This window comes from Quercus lobata, chromosome 9, assembly GCF_001633185.2.
Source record: "Quercus lobata isolate SW786 chromosome 9, ValleyOak3.0 Primary Assembly, whole genome shotgun sequence".
Classification (NCBI taxonomy): domain Eukaryota; kingdom Viridiplantae; phylum Streptophyta; class Magnoliopsida; order Fagales; family Fagaceae; genus Quercus; species Quercus lobata.
Genome location: NC_044912.1, coordinates 3,700,459 through 3,718,776, shown reverse-complemented (window position 1 = coordinate 3,718,776; position 18,318 = coordinate 3,700,459). Strand labels below are relative to the sequence as shown.

The 18,318-nt window shown below is 34.3% G+C and overlaps 1 protein-coding gene across 1 annotated transcript; it reads right to left on the bottom strand.

The window, feature by feature from the left end:
* Positions 1–454: 454 nt before the first annotated feature.
* Positions 455–3,344, bottom strand: LOC115960945. The gene is made up of 3 exons (XM_031079983.1): positions 2,808–3,344; positions 1,283–1,543; positions 455–941 (listed from the first exon to the last, which is right to left on the bottom strand). The coding sequence occupies exons 1-3, from the start codon at positions 3,216–3,218 to the stop codon at positions 753–755; spliced, it is 861 nt and encodes a 286-aa protein (XP_030935843.1). The 5' UTR covers positions 3,219–3,344; the 3' UTR covers positions 455–752.
* Positions 3,345–18,318: the final 14,974 nt, after the last annotated feature.

The following is an 18,318-nucleotide window of genomic DNA, read 5'->3' as shown; positions in this document are numbered from 1 at the left end:
TAGGACATGTCTTTTGACATTTTATCATTTTTGTGTGAGATGAGAAATGACTTTCCAAAGTACCAATGTTTCTTTTCCTCTTTTTGTCCTTTTCTTTCCACCAACGACTCGTCGGCTATCGCACATATTTTCGTATGTTTTCCTCCACTAACGAATTGTAGCACATATTTTCTGAACAACATAATACCGTGATTTTAGTGGCTTATTGAACATTGTTCCATCTATTTCAACACTGAGGCCCAACCCATCAAGAAAACTGAACCTCAGAAACTATGGGAGCCGTTGTGCCGGAAAGATAAGCCCAACATCGCCCAAAACAAAAGGGCCACTCGGCCCATTATAATCTCCATTGACAAAACATCAAATATATTTACCTTAGGCACCATAGAAGTCTCTGAATACACCTTTCAGAAACAAATTTGCCAATATTTATAAGGTATTAAAGCATTTGCAATTTCCTTCAATTTGAAAATTTGTATTTAGTGTACAAATTGATTAAAGTTATTAACTGCATGACATGAACAAGGATCAAACAACATGGTCTAATTTCTAGAGAATATACAATTACAAACAAACATGTCTAAACTATCAAAGAGACAAACATCAAAATGTGAAGATCAAAAAACAGGTAAACTTTCCTATGAATCAGACAGACTTCTTTAGCATTTTTGTTTTTTCATTTAATTCCCCCTTGTGAATGCTGGGAAAGACAAACTCTTTCTTCCTGAAAGAACCATGACAAGTTGACACATCTACTTGAAAGCTTTGGAGGCAGCATATAGAAAGTCCAAGAAACCAGTTCCCTTGAGAAGACCTTTACCAGTCAAAAGTTCAAAATCTAACAATAGCAGGAAGCCAATCACAGCTGCCTTTCCATTGATAATTTCATTCTTCTTGATGAAACCGAACCCCTGTTGACCCTCATCAACCACCATTCTTGTCTAAAACACATATAGAGTAAACAAATCAGAATAATAGATATGAAAGTAACAAACTGCTTTCTTGCTTCAAGGGGTCCATAGATTTTAATTCCTACGAGAAGGCTGTATTTTTTTTTTTTTTTTCTCCTTTCCCTATTATTACAGGTAATTAGGTAGTAGTTTCATGATGTCTTTGGTACAAGTCTCCTAGACTACACATTGGGGCCACCCCTTAGAGATTACTTACAGTAATTATCCGGTATGTGTGAGACGGGGGACTACATGCACCTGGGGTTAGCTAGGTGCTCTAAGACGACTGGACACCCACATTTAAAAAATAAATAAAAAGAAGGTTCAGTTACCTCATCCACATTGACATCAGTTGCAGTTATACCAGGTTGAGCCTTCCCACTGAAGACAATCTCAGCCGACGCATCAGAACTTAGACCTCCTCTCATGCTGATGTAAATATTTTCTTCATCGGTTTTCACAGGATAAACAAAGAGATTCCTTAAAGCAGGAGTAAGGGCTCTCAGCACAGGATTTTTTGGATACCATTCCTTCATTGCTCCAGTTCGGAGATCAAATGTGCTATCAGTTGTTGGACAAACTATACAGCCATCCTTTCAATAAAAGGAAAAAGGAAAACACAATCAGCATTTTTTTCTTCCCATCATTTTAGAACAATATCTCAAAGACAGTTCACGGCATATTTCAACACAAATATGAGTCCGTACATGTATGCTATAGAAGTTTGTAATGACATTGACAGAGTTCATAGAGTTAACACAGCTGAATAAACATTTCAAGTGTCCTAAAAACAGCAGAATCCAATTTAGAATTATTAAGGCTAAAGTCTCTATTGGCCATGAGACATGACATCTAGAGATGGAAAGGAACCATTTAATGCAACGCATTGGTCAACTATAATTCTCCTTATCCTTTAAATGCTTGTTTGCAATTGTTCGAGAAAGAGTTGAAATCAAGGATACTGTAACAGCTCTTAAAACAAGGTTTAGAAATGAAAGGATACTCAAACTCTTCCCATCAGCTATCAATACATAAAATGAAAGTTATTTTACTTTCCGCATAGTTAATATTACTTCCACCAGTACTAGAGGGAGGGTGGAGCAATGGAAAATAGAACATTTACAAAATCATTGATCCGACTGTTCTAAATATTATTCATTGTTGGGGTGGCAGAATTTTCTCAAATCTAAATTCTGAACAATGTAGGAGTGACATTCCAATGCATAGCAGTTAGCATCAAATTCAAGCATTGGGCACAATTACAATATCCCTCTCCTACTAGAAACTTAGACAATCTCTAAGAATACATTGCTCAATGGGACATTTTCCTCCAATAAGATAGTACTGACTTCATTCACTATGTTTTTAATTTTTCGCATCAGAATACATAAACGTGCATGCACACGTTTATTAATGAAAATGTAAAAATATAGTGACACCCTGTTAAATGTTTCTTTCCTTCAACATTTTCCAAAAACCAAAGACAAATCCTACATGAAAAGAAGCATGTAATAGTGTATACCAACTCATAATTGCACAATTTCCTTAACATGTAAATTTTAATAAAACAATAAGTATACCAGCACAAAAAGTGTCACCACTTTTATTTTACAAATGCTTAATGGCATGTTGTGATTAGTGCATGATAAAGGAAAGAGTTTCACTAACTGTTTCACACCATCCCTCTGTTTTTGTGTTGTGATGGGCCTAGTCAAGCACTATCTCAAATGTTCTGTGTTCTGTGTCAATGTTATGTGAGTAGGAAAGTGTGAAGACAATCATGAAATAAGTTATACAAGGAACACTAGTAAAAAAGAAAAGGAAAAAAAGGTTGTAAACAATGAAGTTGAGAGTAACCTTAGTGAGCTTGGCATTGATCAAGCCTTCGCTGTAGGCACCTTCAGCAGGGGACCTGTTTTCTATAGCGAACACTTCATCCTTATACCACAGCAGCAGTATGGTCTCTCCTTCCTGAATTATCACGCGCCTCTCCCCACGCGGCAGTGCTCCCAGTGGCACCACCGGCACCCACTTCTCTCCTCCACCGCCGCCTCCAGAGGGTGATGGTTCTTCTGCCACTGAGACTTCCGTGGCCTTGCATGTGGGGAGTCTCTTCCGAATGGGCGGAGGGGAAAACTGGTCATATCGGAGTGTGAAGAAGTGGTGGTGATGAGGGAGGGAGAGAGGGGTGAGGGAGTAATTACGGGGGAATGTGGGGGCTAATGGGGAAGTGAGGTTGAAGGGTGTGGTGGTGGTTGTGGTGGCCATGTCACATGTGATGTGAGGAGTTCTTTTTCTGTTTGAGGAAGAGAAGGAAAATAATGGAAAAGTGTGTGTGGGTGAAAGAGAGGAGAAGAGGGAGTGTCATGGCTTGATGATAGCCACACTCCTATGGAAGTGGATATGGTGATGTCAACCACATTTTTATATGCTTTTACTACTAACTAGTAACTATTACAGCATTCACATCCCAACTTTCATCTTATTCTATTTTATTATCTCAAAAAACTACTTTATTAATTATACCATACTCTTTTATAACACAACCAACATCCAAACTTTTATTTTCCTATTCTACTCATTAAAATAATACTAGCCTGTGGGCACGCGCGTGAGCGCGTGCTTAGAGGCTTTTCTATTTTTTGGGTAAAAATTAATAATTTGTATTTATTATAATTGAGGATTTCTACATTTTCCAATTACCAAAAAAAAAAAAAAAAGAATATGTAGGGTGAGTTTTGTAGATTGGAGGAGTTTTAAAACTAACAAAAGAGTAATCCTATTTTGTAGGGAGTTAGTGAGTAGAAGTGAGAATTTAAATCCACGTGAAATAAGGAGTTTATTAGTAGCAGGAAGGTATTTCAACGTAGAAGTAGAAATTTATTATTTTTGTCAATTTACTATTTTAACCCCATTTTTAAGTTTTAGGTAGGGTATTTTTGACAATAAAAAAAGTAATAACCAACTTTATTTTTCTAATTTACTATTTTAACTCAATTTTTAAGTTGTTGGTTAATTAATTTAGGGGTATTTTTGATAGGAAAAAAAAGCAATAACTAACTTTCTAAATCCTCTTAATATATATAGATATATTGCCTACTAAAATAATATAATATATAATTTTTGTGCTACTGCTACAATGCTGCAATGATCTTTTGGAATTAAAATATATTATAATTTTTACAATTGTGCTATAGTGCCATCCTAGATGTAGGATGGCACTATAGCACAATTGTAAAAAAATTTTACAAGTCCAATTACTGGGCTCTTTTTGTGCCTTCATGCTAAATTTCCCTTACATTTCCCATTTACAATTGCCAATGGGAATGCTCTTAGCTTTGTGGTTAGTGACTTAGTTTGAGCACATTGGATGGAGAGTTTTGTACTGGCTAAAGCTTGGGTCTAGTGTTTAGTTGTACTACACTTGTTGAAATGATAATATGTGTGCATTTTTGACTATATGTCATCATATCAACGATTCAATGCACTGGATAGACTAGACCTAACCCAAATCCTTTCTATAGACTTAAAAAGATACATCATATTTTTCATAGATTCATTGGTTTAGAACTTTATAGTATCAATTGATAGGATTTTCAAGGTGCTTCATGACCAAAGTGAAATATACAAAATTTTCTTTTAAATTGATTTGGAAGAATTTTTCTTTGATCCACTTTGTGATGATTCATAAGACCATCGATACATATTATTTAAAGAAGCTATATAAGTCGCTCAATCCTCAATCGTATCGTGAAATTGTGAATAATCTTTCCAAGCCGCTATTTAATGGATTTGGAGAAAAGCTTTCAGAGTGGAATGGTCCTCCCAAAACTAGGACACCACTGGGGGAAATACTACCTTAGGTCCATGGTCCTTAAAGAAGAGAGGTCCGTTGTTCAAAAAAGAAAAGAAAAAGGTTGTTGGCCTTTCTATCAAGAATAGAGAATATTATAGAGGGTTTCTCAAAAAAAAAAAAAAAAAATTATAGAGTGCTTTTCATGTGATACATACACTGACTGAGAAGAAGTTATGGCTGCCCAAAAAGAGCTAATTCATCAAAGATAAAGATGAGATTGGGCGTCAAACAAGTGAAACAACCCAGCTATATTTTTTCATGTCGGCCCACATTGACCGGGTCTCTCACAATGACAGGTGTTTTTTGGGCTCTTTCCAAACCCATGTACCCCTAATGAAATTGGGTGGATCCTTTTCCTTCCTTTTATTTGGTATTGTTCTTTTTCTTTTTGCTTTTAATTTTATTTTTATGGAGACTGATTTTTTGCTTTTATTTATTTTGCTGAAATTTTATTTTTAATTTGAGCTATAAAGAATGACTTCTTTTATAGGTCAATTTCTTCATAGAAAAGCATGGGTCTTTATGTATGGTTAATATAGGGCTTTAAGTCCATGAAATCTCTAAGGAAAAGAAAAAACATACTTAGTAATTAGAGTACTAAATCAAATAAAGGCTTACAGTAACTTATAATAAACTGATCTCTCTCTTTTGTAATACACAATTTTGGGGGCCTTTTACCCCATGTTGTGACTAGTTGCTCTTTTCTTTTCCAAGCCAAATTTCTAAAAATGTACTAGAAGTTTTTCCTTTTTTTCAGCTTAATTTGGGTTTTCCCATTTGGAATCTGAAGTTCAATCAGATTAGTTGGGAAAAGCTAACAAAACCCAGCCAAGTTGTCAAGCTTTCTAAATCACCACGTTTTAGTGAGAAATAAGATTGGTTATCCATCTTTTCATAAGGCTTACTTTAACACCACTGTCAGTAGTGCTATTACCATTAATGTGCTTTATGTTTTATCAATCAGAATTCCCTTTAATTAGGATAAGAAAGAAACTCCAAGAGCTTCCTGAGAAAACTACAAAAACAAACTCCAAGAGCTTCCTGAGAAAACTACAAAAACTGGATAAGTATGCTTTACTTTCTGATAAGCAATCATACACATAATTGTTTCCAGTGAGGAAACAACCAAGAGTGGCTTCCACACGGTATATCAGTTATAGAAAATTACAAACAAGAACGTCCTAGACCTCTTTGGTTAGATTTGACACTACTTTCAAAAGGCTATCATATATGTTTAGTGTTTACACCGTCAAGTCAGTGGAAAAAGGGCTCCTTTCACTTAACCTCTTGTATTATCATCATCAAGAGATAATTGATGTTGCTGCACTAAACTAGTGTAATAGTTAATTGATCATAATCCGTTTGCTTTGATGCCTGATTATTGTATTATTTCTTTATAATATCATGATAGAAGCAACTAAGAGCATTTGACAATACAAAATATAAAAATGACTCAGTTTTACGCATTGAAGTTTCAAGATCACACATTAGTCAAGTTAAAAATATATAAATTTGCAAAGTTGCTACATTGTAGCTATATATTTAATTTTTTAGTCATTTCTCATCTCTCTGTTTCCCCCCACCCCCCCTTTTTCTTGGTTGATAAAGAAATAATATTTTAATAAAATATAGTGTAAAATCGATAATCTGATGGGGGGCTTTTTTAAAAACGATTGTGTAAACTAGAAAAATGTAAGTTCTTATGCTTGCTAACGTATATTAGGATATGTGGGCGTTAGGCCCACCTTGTTTACTTGTATAGCACACTTACTTGTACTGCACACTCTGCCTCCTATATAAAGGCACTTATGTATATTCTATTACTCAATGAAATACAATACAATTACTCTGTATTTCTAACATGGTATCAAAGCCACTGCTCTAATCTTTTGGTGTGCCGCTCTTAAGCAGTCTTGTCTTCTTGGGTGTCCTCTGCAACCGTTTTTGTGAGCAGCACCGCTGCCTTCACCACGACTCCAGTGCATCAAAGACCACTGCCTTGCCGCCACCACCACTTCCGCTTCTCCGATCAGACCACAGATAGCATCATTGGAAAGTAGTCTCTCCGATTTGCCTTTCTGTGAAATTTCGTCTTCATCGGACCTTCCACGTGCCTCCACGCGCCACCAGAATTCTCGGCGTAACCTGCACGCGCCACCACGCGCCGCCAAGACGCTTGGTTGGCAGCCTAGTTTATCTCACTGTCACTCGTCCAGACATTTCCTATGCTGTTCATCAGGTGAGTCAGTATCTATTTGCTCCACGATCGACTCACTATACTGTTGTTCTGCGTATTCTTCGATACCTAAAGAGCACTCTCTTCCATGGTCTTTTCTACTCTGCTCAGTCTCCTCTTGTTCTCCGTGCATTTTTTGATACTGATTGGGCAGGAAATCCCACTGATCGCAGGTCCACCACTGGTTATTGCTTTTTTCTTGGTTCTTCTCTGATTTCTTGGCAAAGCAAGAAACAAACTCATGTGGCCCGCTCCAGTATTGAAGCAGAATATCGTGCCCTTACTGATACCACATCTGAGCTCCTTTGGCTACGATGGCTTCTCAAAGACTTAGGTGTGTCCACATCCTCTGCTACTCCTCTTTATTGTGACAACCAGAGTGTCATTCATATTGCTCACAATGATGTCTTCTATGAACGGACTAAACACATCGAGATCGATTGTCATTTTATCCGTTATCATCTTGTTTATGGTGCTCTCAAGCTGATCTCAGTTTCTTCTAAAGATCAACTTGCAGATATCTTCACCAAGTCACATCCTAAGGGACGTCTTCGCACTTTGGTTGACAATCTCAAGTTGGTCTCACATCCACCTTGAGTTTGAGGGGGGCTGTTAACGTATATTAGGGTATGTGGGCTTTAGGCCCACCTTGTTTACTTGTATAGCACACTTACTTGTACTACACACTCTACCTCCTATATAAAGGCACTTATGTATATTCTATTACTCAATGAAATACAATACAATTACTCTGTATTTCTAACAATGCTAAAGTAGATTTTTTTTTTGCACGAGTTGATACAAATGTTTTAAGATCCATATAATTCATGCATGGACCAATATTACTTTTCTCCAAAGATTTTCCAAATATTTAAAATTTTTTTTTTTCCAATTAGTAATATTCGAATTAATTAAATCTTTCAACACAAATCCTACGACAATAGCCAAAACAATGTCTCATTGCAAAATATGGGAATACTAAGCTACATGAAGGAGGTGTTGAGCACTTAAGCTGGTCCTCCACAAAACTTCCAACACAAATAAAAATCTATTTTAATTTTATAGGAGAACTAATGAAATTTGAGTAGATTGATGATAACACATACAAAAACTTAATATTAATTAGTTTTATGTCTTCAAAAAAATATATTATTTATCTATGTATATTTTCCTTTAAGAGCAATTTTATAGATGCTCCCAAAAAAAAAACACAGTACTATATGAACAAATTCTTTTAATATTCCCTCTGCTAATTAAGTGCATCCTCATTCTTTTTGGTGTGTCTCAAAATGATGCCCATACTCCACATTTCCCTTGCCTGCAAAATATATATTTAAGAGTACATAAAGATAAATTAGATAATTATGGAACACCTACTTTGGGATGAAGGGAGTACCTAATAAAATTGCAGAGTCAAACCCAACTTTTTCGCTACAAGAGAGTGAAGCCTCACTGCACTGAGCCTTTTAAACAATTTTTTTTTAAGCCACAAGACCCCTAAATTAATAAAAATGGTTTAAGTTAAGTTTGATGTTAGTTAGCAATAAATATTTGGAAATTAAGGATAAAAAAATATTGAGAGTAAAGGTGAACCATTTTTGGTAAATAATATATATTTTAAATTATTTATCAAAAGAGCAATGTTTGAAAGCAATTTGGCAAATAACCTTTGAAAATATGGTACTCGTCTTTTCAAAAATCGCTTTTGACTTAGACATAATGCCTGTCTCCACAATGGACAAGATACCAAAAAGACTATCCTACGAGAAAACCTTTAAACTTACTATTTTGACATGCAAGCCTCAATCTCATTTTACTGTTGTACTAATATCCAAGTAATACCTCTCTATTCATGACCACCATTGCAAAGTTGTAGCTTTCATTGTTATACGATCAAGATCATCACATTGTTACTTTCATGGTGTGCCAATATAGTCTTTTAAGCATTCACACCCGAGTTTGTATAAAAATGTATATTTTACCTGTTGGGTCTCAAATAATATTATTACAAATATTAACAATTCAAAATAGTAATCACATATATTTACGTAAAAAATCTTTTCTCTTTAAAGGGAAAAATCATGGGACAAACTCCGAATAATTTCATTATTATTAAATCAATTATAATAATTTTTTGTGAATGTTTCACGGCTAAAGAAAAATCTCTTTTGTTTTTTTGCTTTCACACACACTAATTATCTCTCTCAAAGGTAGCAATCATTTTTCTCTATTCAATATGCGGCTCCCTGTTTCTTTTTTCTTTTTTCACTGTGTGGCACACCAACAACAATCACATATGATCCTTACCTAAATAACCCTAGCCACCACACCATACTTGTATTACACAAATACAAAATCCACTCGAACTAGGAATACTAGTTGGCCATGGAATAAAAATACAAACCCATATGTGGGTTTTTACTTTGTGGGCTGGACCATGTGCTTTATGCACCCAACATTACCATTTAAAAGTTTACTTTATTTATTATATCATTCTACTTTACAATACATCACATTTCAATCTTTATTTTTTCACCACTTTATTTAAATATTCTTTTTTTATTTACTATTTACTTGAGAGAAACAGAGTATGAAGAGAGAGAAAAAATGATAAAAAGGATAATAATTATTTATCAGAAGATAGAGACAATAAAATAAAATATATTAGTTTTACCATCTAATTACACTAATTTGTATATATACACATTATTCATAGTTGTTAAATTTTTTTTAATAATACATACTCAGGAAAAACACAATTTGAGCAAGTGTATTGCTAAAATATCAATTTGGGGCCAATCCTAATGCTTAACCAATTTTATCTTCAAAACTCACTTTTGGAGAGAATGTCATTGTTAGTGGGCCTTGGAGGAGAATTTTAAATCATGTTGTCCCTTTCCTTTTTTTTTTTTTTTTCTCATTTACTAACCAAACAATTAAAAAGAAAAAGACAGGTAGATTTTTTTTCTCTTGCTTTTTCCCTCCGTGTGGTGGTAAACCAATGATACAAAAGAAACACTTTGGATATTCTATTTTGATTCTCAGGGCAGCTTAGGATATTCTTTCTGGTTATCAATGCAGTGATGACTATATTTATAAGGTACCACCACTACTCCCAAGGTTATCCAGAAAAGTGTTTCCTGGAGTTTAAAATGATTGCAACTTGTAAGAAAATAGCTCCAAAATGGGAGTGGGAGACTTTCTTTTTGGTCTCAATGGCGAAAAGAAGAATTAAAACGTGGAACATGCACAGATTAAATTTATAAAGTGGAAAGAAGCACATGCCAATTAGGTTTTTGCAAGTGATCGAAAAGAAAGGAATTACTCCTTTTGAAGAAAGTGCTTAGTGATCGATGCATTTTTGTTTTCCATTAGTTTGCCATGTGCTTAGTGATTACTCGATATTCCTCAAATATAACAAATAAGAGCTCTCTGAGAGTCTGAGTCACATGTATGATTCTAATTGAAGGAGATCCACCAGACTACCAGATTTATTATAAATTCCTCTTGCGTAAGAAACTTCTTGTTTTGGGCAAATAGATGATACCATTGAGTATATACATGTGTGATTAAAAGTTTTAACTACAAAGATAAAGAAACTGAGTAATTAATTTAACATAGTTAGACCCAAAACTATATACTTATTGTGGGGTCAAAGAATTTGGCAACTCCGACCCACTTTATACTAAACCCAAGACCCACGACGAGGAGGAAGAAATGCCCGAGGATGAACGAAGAAAGCCCAAATTGCCAAGAAACATCGCCAAGGACAATCCTGTTCTCGGCCAACCGAGATCATAGAAGGGAAGAGCGGCACGCCATCGAAGCCAACCTCCCAGAGTATCCCAGGAAAAAGGACAAGTACAATGGCTCAGCCATGGGAGCATGGTGGAGGAGCAATTCAAAGAGAAACTGTCACTTCCGTATTAAATGTCCACAACTAACGTTCTGGCCACATTAATGAGGAAATGACATCTAAACAGTGCTGCCTTGGTTGCTGCAACACATAGAAGGTTTGGAAATACGGCTGATGGGACAAGCACTCGAGTAGTGACCTACATGACCAACAGATGGAGGGCCAAGATCAACTGGGAGGGGATATATAACGTGAGAAATCCTCCAGGAAAAGGGGGATCGGGAATTAGAAATAAAGAATACGGGAGCAATTTGTATGATCTTTGAAACCTTTGTAACCAAGCACTGAAGAAATAATAAGAATAACAAGCTTCTCGGATGAGGGCTGAGGACAGAATTTCACACTTTAGTCCACGTCCTTGTTATTCAACCCACTTATAACCATGTCTAGTTGTTACAACCCTCACTAAGGCCTAGTTCTTAAATCCATTCTCTATAAATTTATTGTATTGGGCTAGTTGGGCCTGAGTCCACTCATCTAATAGAAGAAATGCTCAAACCTAGTCCCTACACTTATATATTTTTTTAATTAAATGGTGTTCCTATATATTATATTAAAACTTCAAAGTTGTCTCCAAGAAGTATATTCTAACTAACTTGGTAAATTCTACCCAAAATTTCGATGCAAATGTATTTTCTAATATTTATGCATGGTAAAATATCCTATCCGATTGTATATTATATATATGTGTGTATGTGTGTGTGTGTTTTTTTTTACCATCTCAAAACATTTTGTCTTTTTATATCAATACTATTACTACCGCTCCTCTCCTTTCTCATTTATGAGTAGTTGGAACCACTAATCATTAGAAATTTAGAGATGACTAAATGCTTTCACAGTTTCACTCTATCCACTTTAACCTACCCTGCGATGGTTTTCTAACCTAAAAGTTCGTAGGTTTTCTAACCTAAAAGAAGGATCGAGACCATGATTTGATCTTAGTCTAGTGCATTGTCATTCCTACTTATCACATCAAGTTGATTAAGCACAAAAATTAAAAATTAAAAAGCTAAGTTCCTATTTGATTGCGATTAAGGTCTCCATATTTAGTTGTGAAGATAGAGTGGTTAAGAAAGTGTTTGAGAGGTTGCTTAAATTTATATAATATTAGGATATAAAAGTATTTTATGCTTTAAATTATTATTTATAAATTTCAAAATCATTTAATCTATTTAAAAAATAAAATCTACTTTTTAGTTACAGTAAATATTATAACGTCTTATAGTGTTATACAGTTTTTTTAATAAAATATGAATAAAGAAAATCAAGTTTCAATATATTCAACAATATTATGGGCAAACATAAATATTATACAACAAAATAAGTATAATATGTAGATCTTAATATACATAAAAATGATTTTAAATAAAATTATAAAGTAGACCATGCATCGTGCGGGACATCATCTAATTTAATCTAATTAGACCCAAAACCATAGACTTGTATTTTTTTTTTTTTAATTAAGTGGAGTTCCTATATATTATATTAAAACTTCAAAGTCTTTTCAAGAAGTATATTCCAACTAACAAGGTAAATTCTACTCAAAATGTCATAGTAAATGTATTTTCTTATATTTATGTATGGTAAAATATCCCATCTGACTGTTTGTATTTTTTATTATATATATATATATATATATATATATACTTTTACTATTTCAAAACATTTTATCTTTTACTATCAATACTATTACTACCGCTTCTCTCCTTTCTCATTTATGAGTGTTGGAACCACTGGTCATTAGAAATTTAGAGATGACTAAATGCTTTCACTCTACCTCACTTCAACCTACCCTACCAAGGTTTTCTAATCTAAAAGAAGGAGCGAGAGATATCGATGATTCAATCTTACTCCAGAGCATTTCATTCCTACTTATCACATCAAGTTGATTAAGCACAAATTAAAATAACAAATTAAAAAGCTAAGTTCCTATTAATAAAAGAAAGAGCGAGAGATACTGATGATTCAATCTTAAACCAAGGGCATTTCATTCCTACTTATCACATCAAGTTGATTAAGCACAAAAATAACAAATTAAAAAGCTAAGTTCCTATTAATAAATCTATTATTGTCAATTATATGAAAAATATCTGTTCCTAACCCTCACTTTCACTAGAGTTAGATAGTTTGGGGGAAAAAAAAAACTATAAAGACAAAAAAAGAAGGTGGGGGGGGGGGGGGGTGGGGGAGAAGTGGGCCCTGGCCCGGCCCAAAGAAAAAAAAAAGAATTTTTTTTAATGATTATACATATATATATATATATATATATATTCTAGAGTTGTGCCTTCCTCTTCCAAAAACTTAGACTCCTTTCTTTTAATTAGCTTAACTCAATTAGTAACTACCCAACTCAAAAAAAAAAAAAATAAATAAATAAATAACAAAAACAAAATTTTAAAATTAAAAAAAAAAATCCTAGTCAGCTCAGTATTAGAATACTAGCTTGGTCAAAAAAAGTATTAAAGTACTAGTATTAGGTGTTCTAAATGGTAAATATTTAGTATTTAGAACACCGAATACCAAAACACTATTGCACGAGACATTTCAAATGCTATATTAAAGTAGCAAAAGTAAGTTTTGGTTTATGATTTTTTTTTTTTTTTTTTTTAGTAACAATTGATGCTCTTAAGAAACAATACTATTTTGTATTTGTTAGTAAATGATTGTATTTTAATGTATTAAGAAACAATAATTTTGTGTATTAATCTTAGCTGATAGTTTATTGGATACCTATTTGATTTTTTTTTTCTTCTTATACTTCGACCTTCCTTAGCTAGCTTGAAATCCTAGGTACCCCTCTACCATGACTTGCCTGAAAATTGACATCTAATATTCAAATATTTTGTAAGGTAACAAGTGAAAAGAAAAGTCAGGCTCGTTTTTGGGAAATTATAGTGTGTTATTAAGTCATAATGAATATGATAGATTGAGACACACCACAGTAAAGGTTAGGCAGGGTTAGGCATGAAGCTGATTTATTTAAAAAATATTATACATTTTAGTATTGTATGTTATCCTTTTGTCTTACTTTATTAGCTGGTTTCCATCCCTTTGAATTATCTCTAAAATTAATGTACGTCCTGTAGGCAATCTTACCAACCTTCTAAAACCCTTTTTATAAGCTTTGATTTTTATGATTGAAAATGGCCGTACAAAAAATTTATACATTTTTACATGTTCGTCACTCTTTGATGCTAGCATTTTTGTAAGCTTTTATTTGTTGACATTGTATTTGAAATGTGCTTATCAGTATATAGATTGAAAAAGATGCCATATGAACGAAATCAAAATTAGAAGATCAATAATCAATTATTGCAATCCAAGCCAATGGACCTAATTTATACCTAATTAATTTGATCATAAAAAGAAGTTAACTCGAATTAAGCACAAGTTAGACTCAAGTTGAAGTTAGAGCTAGAAAAGGCAATAGGAAGATAACAGGTACTTAGGGACTTTGACAAATTAGGGGAGACACAGTTATGGAGGTTGTAATTGTTAGAGATATATATTAGACATATTAACCCAATGTAATAGGCCCAAGCCCATTCCTGCTTGTACTAGTAGTCTAGGGTTTAGTCGCCTATATATACTCATGTTAGGGTTCATTGTAACACAGGAAGTTATTGTACTACACTCTCATACAATAAAGATGTAGCCCTTAAGAGATTCCTCCGTGGATGTAGGCCGTAAGGCTGAACCACGTAACCCTCGTGTTCTCAGTGTTCCTCCTATATGCTTCCTCTTCCGCATCTACTCTAACATACACAACATGATATAACACATTTCTATGCTAATATTTAACATGGTATCAGAGCCAAACTTCGTTCTTGGCATCAAACAAACATCTCTACACAGCAAAGAAGATTCACACGTGCATACCACCATCTGAAGTCACACATATTTCTTTGTTGGATTTAGACTCCACAGCATCTCGCAGCCACCATGGCTTTGTGCGGTGTCAAAATCCAACAAACTCAAGCACACGTGACATCAATCTCAGATCTATGCAACTCCAAGCTTCGCCTGATGAAACCAACACCACAGCCGTGCTCCAAGATCTCCCGCGATCAAAACCCAGAAATCCGGTCACCCAAAGCCTTGACACGCGCCTCCACGCGCCTCCGTAGCCTCTGGAAAATCTCTCACGCGCCGCCATAGATTCCTAATTTCTAGATCGTCTTCTACGCGCACGCGCCGCCCTGCCGGCCTCCTCGTCAGCAGATCTACGAAACCTGCGATTCCGACCCGTATTCGAGATTACACGCGCTTCCATGATTTCTGGCTTCTCTTCCACGCGCCAGTCACGCTCCTGCCACGCGCCGAAGACTTTTGTTGATGTCATTTGACGTCACCGGATGACGTCATCAATCCACGTCAGCAGCCACGTAAGCACGTCCACGTCAGCGACACGTCATCAGCCACGTCAGCAGTGTCGTCTCGTCAGCACCACGTCGTTGACCCGTACCGACCCGACCCGGACCACCCGGATCTGACCCGTGAGCACTTTGACTGTTGACTTTGACTCTGGACCAGTTGACTTTAACTTTTTGCGTTGACCCTTGACCAAAAGTCAAAATTTCCAAAAGGGCCTATCTTACTCAGTTTTTCGCGTAGATTCTGATTTTGGGCTCCGTTTCTGCATTTGAGACTCCGAAATTAGTCAATTGGCACATTCTTCATTATGGTTTCTTCAAAGGCATTCTTCAAGGCATCTCCAAGTGATCTTCTCATGCTTATCCAACCTCAAACCTTCATCGAGCTTCCGCCTTGAGTTTGAAGGAGGGTGTTAGAGATATATATTAGACATATTAGCCCAATGTAATAGGCCCAAGCCCATTCCTGCTTGTACTAGTAGTCTAGGGTTTAGTCGCCTATATATACTCATGTTAGGGTTCATTGTAACACAGGAAGTTATTGTACTACACTCTCATACAATAAAGATGTAGCCCTTAAGGGATTCCTCCGTGGATGTAGGCCGTAAGGCTGAACCACGTAACCCTCGTGTTCTCAGTGTTCCTCCTATATGCTTCCTCTTCCGCATCTACTCTAACATACACAACATGATATAACACATCTCTATGCTAATATTTAACAGTAATTAAGTCTAAACTATCTAGAATTTGGAGTGAAGACCAATTTTGTCATCCCTTATGTTTTTTAAACTTATTTCTTTTTTAAAATTACTTGGTTTTGTTCGCTTAGAATTGCTGAATAGGTTAAAGGTGGGTATTGAAAATTATATATATATATATATATATATATAGAGAGAGAGAGAGAGAGAGAGAGAGAGAGAGAGAGAGCAAGGATAGGAGTTATTTATCTTACCTGCTTAAGGATAGAGATGGAGAATCAACCTGTCTGTCTCTGCGACATTTGCTAGTCCTACTCCTACACATAATATATATATATTTGAGAAGAAGACTGTAGTATTAAAAATGAACAGCCGCATTGGCTAAAACTACATTATTGAGGTATGGAGGAATATCCTTCATCCACATTAAAGCCTTGCTAACATGTCTAGTAATATTATGAGCAACAGAATTATACCTGCCATCTAATATAGAGAAACTCAACATCAACAAAAAAATTTTGCTAAGGACTTCGCCTCTTCTACCAAGTGGCTATAGGCAGCAAGAGAGGGACCTTTGCTGTTCAGCACGTTGATAATTACTCCTACATATAATATTGATTCTTACAGTTCGTTTGAGAACAGTTTATTTAGCTTAAATTGAATTTTTTTTTACAGAAAGTATTGTATATAAAGTTAAAAAGTAGCTGAAATAGTACAGTGAGACTTACGAATAGTATAAAAAAAAAAAGCTAAATAGTAGAAAAATAAACTAAATAGTAAAAAAAACTGGTTTTTTAATCCAATGCCAAATGCAAACTTAGTTGACAATATTCTTCATTTTAGATTATATATCCAAGTTACAATCAAACCGTTATTCCCCTTAAAAACTATTTAGGTAATCAACTGCAAGGCTATCTTTTGAATCCTTCATTGTATCCTGACCACATCAATATAAATGGAATGTGATACAAGAATATTTTTTATCTTTTATTTGACGTTAATAGATTTTAGCTATTAAGTTAACTAAAATTCATATGTAAAAGAATTCATTTCGATTTTTTTAATATATTTTTTACATATGCATTTTAATTGAAACAATGAAGTAGAGTAAGTATAAACAGTAAAAGGTAATCTTCTCTCTTTTTAATTTCTGCCTCTTAATTAAACAAACCTAAAGTATCCAGTTAAAGAAGAAGAAAAAGAAATATAATATATATATATACCAAGAACTTTGCAGTTTTTTATCCATTTCGTTCATTTGACAGTTCAAATTTTATTTAATAAATTTAATAGTGTATTTTTTTTTAGAAAGTTTCAACTTATGGCATTCGTTTTTTATAATAGATCTTTATTATCAGACCAAGACACCAATCAGTTTTTGGTGTAGGCGGAAATTGAACTCCAGATCTCTTATACAACTATCAGAAACTTTATCAATTGAGCTAACTGGAACCCACAAATTTAATAGTTTATAGAATATTGACTATATCCAAAAATCTACTTTGGACTATGAAATAAATGAAACGGACAATATTTGCAATGAAGAGGATTCTTAAAGGAAGGACACTTCTTTTAAGATATAATATTTGGCCACTAAGGTTGATGGTGAGTGGTCAAATAATTAAAAGCAAGGTTAATTAAATAATTAGTTTCAAGAGAATATGTAATCAAATATTAAAAAAATAAATGGGTTTTAATTAGTTCAATTGGTAAAATCTCTGATGGTTGAATAAGAAATCTGGAATTCAATCTCTGCATACACCAAAAATCGATTGGTTTTTTGTCTGATAATAAAGAGTTATGATAAAAAACGAACACCATAGGTTAATATCCTCAAAAAAAAAAATTATAAAAAATTAAAATAAAAAAGGTTTTTTTTTTAATAAATAAAAATAAATAAGTTGGGCACGTAAACAGCTCGACTGAATTAAAGGCATCACCCTTTTTTTTCTTTTTCTTCTTTTTTCAGTAAGGACATCCTTTTAGCTCCATTTACTGACTTAGTACTTTTTAATATTTATCTTCATGATTAAATAAAGGGAGCCTGCTTGTGTTGTCATTTTAATGATGGGGCCATGGAGGAGTATAATTCACAGCATACATTTTAGGTAATTCAAATGTAGGAAAGATTTGAGGTAGGTCTCACTTTCTTTTTCCTTTTCTTTTTTTGAGAAGAGTAGGTCTCACTTTCAAATTCACCACATTATAATAAACCCATATATGGGCAGATTTTTTTTTTAAGTAATTCTTTTTTTTTTAAGACATCTTAAATTTCAAGAATAGAGACTA